The 7,740-nt window shown below is 29.8% G+C and overlaps 1 protein-coding gene and 1 long non-coding RNA gene across 7 annotated transcripts; one reads left to right on the top strand and one right to left on the bottom strand.

Moving 5' to 3' along the window:
• Positions 1-307: 307 nt before the first annotated feature.
• LOC119608413 lies at positions 308-1,573 on the top strand. Its single transcript, XR_005231817.1, has 5 exons — positions 308-504; positions 565-637; positions 946-1,008; positions 1,287-1,350; positions 1,466-1,573. It is a non-coding gene; the product is annotated as an uncharacterized LOC119608413 (long non-coding RNA).
• On the bottom strand, positions 510-1,633 carry LOC119608412. 6 transcript variants are annotated; one of them, XR_005231816.1, is made up of 5 exons: positions 1,477-1,604; positions 1,305-1,394; positions 1,135-1,225; positions 964-1,054; positions 510-904 (listed from the first exon to the last, which is right to left on the bottom strand). XR_005231816.1 is itself a non-coding variant. In XM_037962828.1 (5 exons), the coding sequence occupies exons 1-4, from the start codon at positions 1,510-1,512 to the stop codon at positions 1,010-1,012; spliced, it is 282 nt and encodes a 93-aa protein (XP_037818756.1). In that variant the 5' UTR covers positions 1,513-1,633; the 3' UTR covers positions 510-884; positions 964-1,009. The 6 variants fall into 6 exon arrangements, 4 of the variants coding, with proteins under 4 accessions (XP_037818756.1, XP_037818755.1, XP_037818754.1 ...); XR_005231815.1 differs by having other exon boundaries at positions 964-1,074; XM_037962828.1 differs by having other exon boundaries at positions 510-884; positions 1,135-1,245; positions 1,477-1,633.
• Positions 1,634-7,740: the final 6,107 nt, after the last annotated feature.

Genomic DNA, 7,740 nt, shown 5'->3' on the forward strand with positions numbered 1-7,740 from the left:
TTTGTTGTTTTGTTGTTGAGTCCATTTGGTCCAAAATTACGCCCGGTATTCAAAAAAAGGCGGACCAAGGTATGGTAAATTTTGTATCACTAAATTTTTAAATGCCTATAACTCGGATATTATAAGAGATAGTATCACAAAGTAAGCAGAGGCGACACGGCCACGGAAAGATGCACTAAAACTTGTCAAAGTGGCATCACTCATTTAACCCTTAAATAAAAAGAAGACAGCAAATATTAATATAATATGTATAGCTATCTCTTTTTTTGTGAGGGTTAAATAAAAAATTGTTTATTTACATTGAAATGTAAATTTTTTTAAACAAATTTGTGAAAAAAATGAGGAAAACTTTCTTTTTGCGCCAAAATTGGTGTCAATTTTGGCTTCAAAATTGCGATTTCGGCGCAAATTCCTCATTTCTGTTGTGTCATTTAAGAGTAGTAGTTGGAGTTTCGTAATTTTTTATTGGCCGCAGAAAAAAACAAAACAAAAAAACAGCAACATGTAAGTTTCATTTGGAAATTTTTAAATTTATTTTTTTCTAATATTCTCTTTATTTTTCAGGAGCCGCAAATGTGTTAAGGATTGTCCAGGAGGGGAGAATCTTCACCGCTTTCTTTCCGAAGGATCCGACAAGGTAGGAGTTTGAATTTTTAAGTGTCCAGTAAAGCCGGAAAGTGAATTTTCATTTTACAATTTCAATGGGAAAAATGAATGTCCAAAATGTAAATTGAAAATTTGCCTTTCCGTCTTTAATTCCCATTTGATAATATCATCTTTACCAATTGGATTATTGTGTAAGTTTGCAAGTTTGGTCCAATTCGTCCATTAGCTTCAGGTCAGTAGCCTTGACAAAATTTGTAAAATTTTGTCCGTAGTGTACCCTTAAACGAAAAGAGAAAAACTTTGTTAATAATGACTTTTGTTTTTTTGTTTTATTTTCAGGCACTTGAGGGTACTTACCGCTGATCCAGGAGAGATTTGGTCCAATTCGTCCATTAGCTTCAGGTCAGTAGCCTTGACAAAATTTGTAAAATTTTGTCCATAGTGTACCCTTAAACGAAAAGAGAAAAACTTTGTTAATAATGATTTTTGTTTTTTTGTTTTATTTTCAGGCACTTGAAGGGTACTTACCGCTGATCCAGGAGAGATTTGGTCCAATTCGTCCATTAGCTTCAGGTCAGTAGCCTTGACAAAATTTGTAAAATTTTGTCCATAGTGTACCCTTAAACGAAAAGAGAAAAACTTTGTTAATAATGATTTTTGTTTTTTTGTTTTATTTTCAGGCACTTGAGGGTACTTACCGCTGATCCAGGAGAGATTTGGTCCAATTCGTCCATTAGCTTCCAGGTCAGTAGCCAACAATTAGAAAATTTCCAGATATTAAAAAATTTCTTGCAAAAAAACAAAGAATTAATGTTATTACAAATACAACGTATTAAAATGTATTTTTCTTTATTTGCAGATATTACTTACCATTTTTCCACAAGGTACAACTTCGTTGGAGTTCATTTTTGTTATTTTTTTATAAATAAACAAAAAAAATAAAAAATTGTGAAAATTTTTCAATAAATTTTGTGTTTATTTATTTATTTATTTTTGAACACATGTTAAAAAAGGTAGTATATGGTTGATATTTTTTTCACATTAGTGTGCGTATATGTGATATTTTTTCTTTCTTTCATATTATGGGGGTAAGCTCAGCTGATAATCGCTTTTTATAAACGTCAGTTCTGACAAATCTGGTTATATCTGTGGATAGTATGTCCAAGCACGTTTTTTCAAGATCTCGTCGAGCGCTTTCAGAAAATATAAAAAATAAAAAAATGGCACGAGTTTAAAAATTTTACATGTCGTAGGTACCCTACGCCACAGGGCCGTCCCTGGGGCATCTGCGGGGTTCATCTTCAAAACTTAAACTCGAATACTCCTTGGCTACGCTCACGCCAAATTTTATACCGATCGGATCTGCCGTTTAGAAATGCCAGATTTATTTCCAAAAAATTTCGATTCTGCCCCACTGTGCAGTGTTGTTGTTGCTTATTTATCAAATCATTCAAAAATTGTCTTTTTTTGATGAAATTTTCAGAGGTTGTCTCGTATGTCCGCTATTTATGTACGGATTTTGCTGATTTTAAATACGAAACTTTTCGAAAGCATGTCTGACAGAATTATTGAAGATTGGACCTCGACGATATCTAGGATCTGCAAAACACACAGACGGACATGGCTTAATCGACTCCGCTAGTTATAAGGATCCAGAATATATATACCTTATAGGGTCGGAAAATTACATTGTAGAAAATACAAACGGAATGACAAACTTATATGAACTATATATACCCTTCCTACGAAGCACGAAGGTCTGGCTTATCATGTTTTTTGGCCAAAACTATACAAATATTATTTTACATTGAAAATTTATTATGTATTAATTATACCTTTTGTGACCAATTAAAATATTGGAAGTATTTTTGAATTTTTTATTCTCTTCAGACAGACGAGTTCTGAGAGAATTAAACACACTTGAGAGAACTAAATGCACTCACAAAACTTCAAATTGTCTTCGCGAAATTGCGAGGATATTATCACTTAATAGTTTCTCTTATCAATTAAACTTAATATTTATTATTTTATGCGACACTTTTAATGTATTTAAAACCCCGAAAATAATTTATATTTTACAAACGAAAAAAAAAATATTTTTTATTCTTTGACATTTCATTTTAATTAAAACTGAAAAAAGAAAAGTTGTAAATTTTCGTATTGAAAAGGAAAAAAAGTATATCCTATACTTATTTCTTTTCCGTAAAAAAATAACAAAAATACGTGTTGATAATATATTTTAAGATAAAATATCTTTCGAAAAAAATTAATTAACTAATATTTTCATTCACTAGTGTATGAAATCCCATTAATAACATCATATATGCGCTCATTTTCTGATCATATATGATACATTCGTCGGGAGAAAATGGTACCCTACCCGCGACTCTAAGTCATTTCTGATCAATTATGACTCATTTTTGAATCTTTTTTGAGTCATTAATGAGCCAAATAACAGGTCGTTTTTGAGTTATTTCCGAATCATATTATAGTCATTTTTGAGTCTTTTCTGAGCAATTTTTATGTTTATTACAGACAAATATAATACAACAGAAAACAGTTTTTGATCTTCCGACTGCGCGAAATATAACTATAAACTAATTTATAAACAATCATATTTCAAACACCTGGATGACCTATTTATGGTTAGTATACATTTTGTTATTGTTTTTCAAATAAATCAGATTTTAAACACCAATTGGAATTATTTAGACTTAGTTTAGTGATTAGTCGCCCAACTATATTCCGTATATAGTCGCCCAACTATCTTCTGTGTTCATTAAACACAGAAAATTATTATAATTAAAGCATAATATAATTTCAATTTCCTTGACAGAAAATCGACTTTATAAATATCACACAAAATCAAATAATTATACATTTAATTTTATAAACGAAATGAGAATTATATCAACTCATTTTAGGTCACACAAAATGTTTTGCTAACTCTAAAAGAGTCTTTTCTGAGCCCAATTTCTAATCAGTTTCGACTCATTTTTGAATCGTTTTTGAGTCATTTTTAAGTGTAAGTGTTGCTGTTTCATTACAAACAGAAACAATTACATAAGGAACAATTTTAGATCTTCCAACTGCTTGAAATATGACCACAAAATAAGTTTTAAAACCATCATATTTTAAACACTAGGATGATCAATTTATAATTGCTATACATTTTGTTATTGTTTTTCAAATATTTAGTTTTAAATCATATATCTGGATTATTTTCGAGTCATTTTTTAAGCGCTCATCTTATTAATCATTTTTAGGTCATCAAAAGGAGTCAAAAATGACTCAGTTTACTGATTAATCATCCAAATGCTGGATGGGTAATCACTAAACTAAGTCTTAATAATTCCAATTAATATTTAACATCTGATTTATTTGAAAAACAATCAAAATGTACAGCAATCACAAATAAGTCTTCCAGGTATTCGAAATTTGATTGTTTATAAATTTATTTTGTAGTTACATTTCGAGCAGTCGGAAGATCAAAAAGTGTTTTCTGTTGTATTGTATTTGTCTGTAACAAACATAAAAATTACTCAGAAAAGACTCAAAAATTACTATAATATGATTCGAAAATAACCCTAAAACGACCAGTAATTCGCTCATTAATGACTCAAAAAAGATTAAAAAAATGAGTCAGAACTGATCAGATGTGGGGCTCATAAAAGACTCGTTTAGAAGAGTCGCGGGTAGGGTACCATTCTCTCCCGACGAATGTATCATTTATGATCAGAAAATGAGCGCATAAATGACTATTTTAATCGTGCAGAAGAATCATACATGACTCGATTGTGATCAAAAATTTCAAAAAATGGTAGCTTGGTAGTCACCCAACTATCTTCCTTAGAAGATCATTAAACATATAAAATTATTATAATTAAAGCATAATATAATTTCAATTTCCTTGACTGAAAATCGACCTTATAAATATTACACAAATTGAAATACTTATACATTTAATTTTATAAACGAAATGAGAATTATATCAACTTATTTTAGGCCACACAAACTTTTTTGCCAACTCTTCTAAAAGAGTCTTTTCTGAGCCCATTTTCTAATCAGTTTCGACTCATTTTTGAATCGTTTTTGAGTCATTTTTAAGTGTAAGTGTTGCTATTCCATTGCAAACAAAAACAATTTCACAAGAAACAATTTTTGATCTTCCAACTGCTCGAAATATGATCACAAAATAAGTTTTAAAAACCATCATATTTTAAACACCAGGATGATCAATTTATGATTGCTATACATTTTGTTATTGTTTTTCAAATAATCAGTTTTCAATCATATATCGGGATCATTTTCGAATCATTTTTTAAGCACTCAACTTAATAATTACGTTTAGGTCATCAAAAGGAGTAAAAATGAGTCAGCAAAAATAAAACGAAGTACTTCCAAAAGAATAACATTTATCACCACCCAGCTAGCATTTTTAAATTTTTTATCACATTCGAGTCATTTATGACTCTTCTGCACGATTAAAATGATCATACATGCGCTCATTTTCTGATCATAAATGATACATTCGTCGGGATAAAATGGTACCCTACGTGCGACTCTTCTAAATGAGTCTTTTATGAGCCCACTTCTGATCAATTACGAGTAATTTTTTAATCTTTTTTAAGTCATTAATGAGCCGAATAACTGGTCGTATTAGGGATATTTCCGAATCATATTATAGTCATTTTTGAGTCTTTTCTGAGTAATTTTTATGTTTGTTGCAGACAAATACAATACAACAGAAAACGGTTTTGGATCTTCCGACTGTGCGAAATATACCCTGAAAGCAACTCAACTAACTTTAAATGCATTTTTCATCAACTAGTTATGGTTGATCATTGGATTATTTTCAATGGAGACAACTGACTATTTTAACATGGCGATGTCCTATGCAGTAATCAATTGTCCGACTCTGCATTACTTTTCAACTAACTTAAAGTTAGTTACAAAAAGATTAACTTAAAGTTAACTGTTTATTAACTAACTTAAAGTTAGTTGCCGAAAAGTCAACTAATTGTTTTCTTTTGTATTACCTACTGTATTAATTAATTACATTTTAATTAAATATATGTAAAATTTATTTAACTATTAGTTATCTAAATTAAGGCCCAAATAGACTACACAAGCGGCTTATCAAACATACTTTTTTCTTTCGCACACACACTACACAAACATCGCTCCTACAAACACCGATTTCCTCACGTTTTTGTGGACTTTCAAAGATATAGACATAGTTGCCAGATGATTTGGGTGTAAAATCGTTAAATTTCGAGAAAAAAATCGTCAACTGATTTTTCGAAATCGTCATTAATTCGACAAAGCTATTTTTCATTTATATAATATACATGTTTGATGGTATTTTTACGATTTTATAGTAATTATTTTAACTATCGACAAATTTTTTTCAATTTCGATAGATTTTAGTTCTGTTTGTTTGCTTGTACTTTAAGTTTGCTTACTGCCGGTCCACACTAGGAAACTTTTTTGGGAAACTTTTGATTTTGCGTGAGAGAGAAAGAATATCATTCATCTCTCTCGCGGTACGGAGTTTCTCGTACTCGGAAACTTGTTTTGTTTTGTTATTCTTCTCATTCGTACAACAACAAATCAATGCAATTAATACGTAGTTTCTGAAACAAAAGTTTCTATGTGTGGACATTAAGGAAACTTCAAAAAAGAATTAAGAAAAAGTTTCTCAACAAAAGTTTGATAGTGTGGAGCTGAATTAGGAATGCATTTGTTTATTATCTGTTTAATTTGGCAAATATGATTTAAAATACTTTACATTGAGTTCTTGCAAACTTACTTGTTATGATCTCTAGTAAATGTATGTATATTAGATGTTTCTATTATTCGTATACAAAACAAATTTCCTCCTTTAAATCAAATTCCAAAAACACTACTCCCTCTATCCTTCTTCCCACTACCAATTATTCTAGATCCAATAACCCCGAAGTGATAGCCCAAAAAAAGAGAAATTCTCAAAAATGTTTGAGTTCGTTATTACGTAAATCATTTGATCAATTTTATAGATAGAAAAATGATAAAATGTATTAAAATTAGTACAAAAATCCTATTTTAAAAAATCGTCAAATTTAGAGGTAAAATCGTCAACAGGCCATTTTTGACAGTGAATATCGTCAAATCTGGCAACAGTGGATACAGATCTCAATTTTTCTTAGAAATGATTATAAACCATACAAATGGTTTGACAAAAATTCAATATGTTTGTGTAAAAATAAAATTTTTTTTAATTTTTGTTCAAACAAACAGCAAGCATTTGTACAAACACGAAACACCCTCATACTCTGCACAACAGGCTTGCACAAACGTAAAATATTGGTATGTTTATCAAGCCGTTTGTGTAGTCTATTTGGGCCTTTACACTTCGCTTTAATAAAATACTATTTTTTTTTATCCAAACATGTTAAAAACAGAGAATTCTGAATAAAAATTAGTTCCAGTGCTTATTCTGTAAGCTATTTATGGCTCAAGTTCATTATATCCACTAAGTAGTTGAAAATACTGTGGAAATATACACCTTTTTAAGATTTGGAAAAATTATGTAATATGATCTGCTTTATCAAGTCGTGATAGTAGTTTGTTAAAATTAATAGACATCAGTTTTCTGTAGCGGAACTAATAATAACACCGGTATCCATGATCCAAATATAAATAAATTTAATAATGTTATGTGTAATGTTAACTATTAATGTATTATATTTATAGTATCAATCAGCAGAATTTAGGATTTAGGGACCGAGTTTTCAAATATTTAACCTTTTATAATTTATTTTTCCAATTTACTGACTCTAATTTCACAATGTATAGAAGAAAATGACAAAAATCTAAAACTAAATTCCAAATAATAAAGAAACATCAGAAAACATGTCGAAACAAAATGCTCTCCATCTAATTTTGGGGTACTTCTGCATTATATGATAGTTAGCTTGTAGCTAGCTTTAAAAGTCGGTTGCTTACGTTAACAAATACCAAATTTCGGGACAGCTCTACATTACATAGTCAGTCTGTAAAAGTAAACTAGATGTGAATTTTTCTCGTAGTCGACTACAAAATTGCTGGCAGGGTAATTACAAACAAAATTTATAAACAATCATATTTCAAACA

This window comes from Lucilia sericata, unplaced genomic scaffold, assembly GCF_015586225.1.
Source record: "Lucilia sericata isolate MDLA Ls3-8-SP2 unplaced genomic scaffold, ASM1558622v1 Contig000832F_arrow, whole genome shotgun sequence".
In the NCBI taxonomy this organism is placed as follows: Eukaryota; Metazoa; Arthropoda; class Insecta; order Diptera; family Calliphoridae; genus Lucilia; species Lucilia sericata.

Bases quoted from the DNA above. Each gene is read 5' to 3' on its own strand.
- LOC119608412 (XM_037962825.1), bottom strand. From the start codon at position 1,512: ATGAACTCCAACGAAGTTGTACCTTGTGGAAAAATG. The intron at 1,246-1,304 runs GTAAGTACCCTC...TTATTAACAAAG, and splicing joins AAATCTCTCCTGGATCAGCG to TTTTTCTCTTTTCGTTTAAG. The intron at 1,075-1,134 runs GTAAGTACCCTT...TTATTAACAAAG, and splicing joins AAATCTCTCCTGGATCAGCG to TTTTTCTCTTTTCGTTTAAG.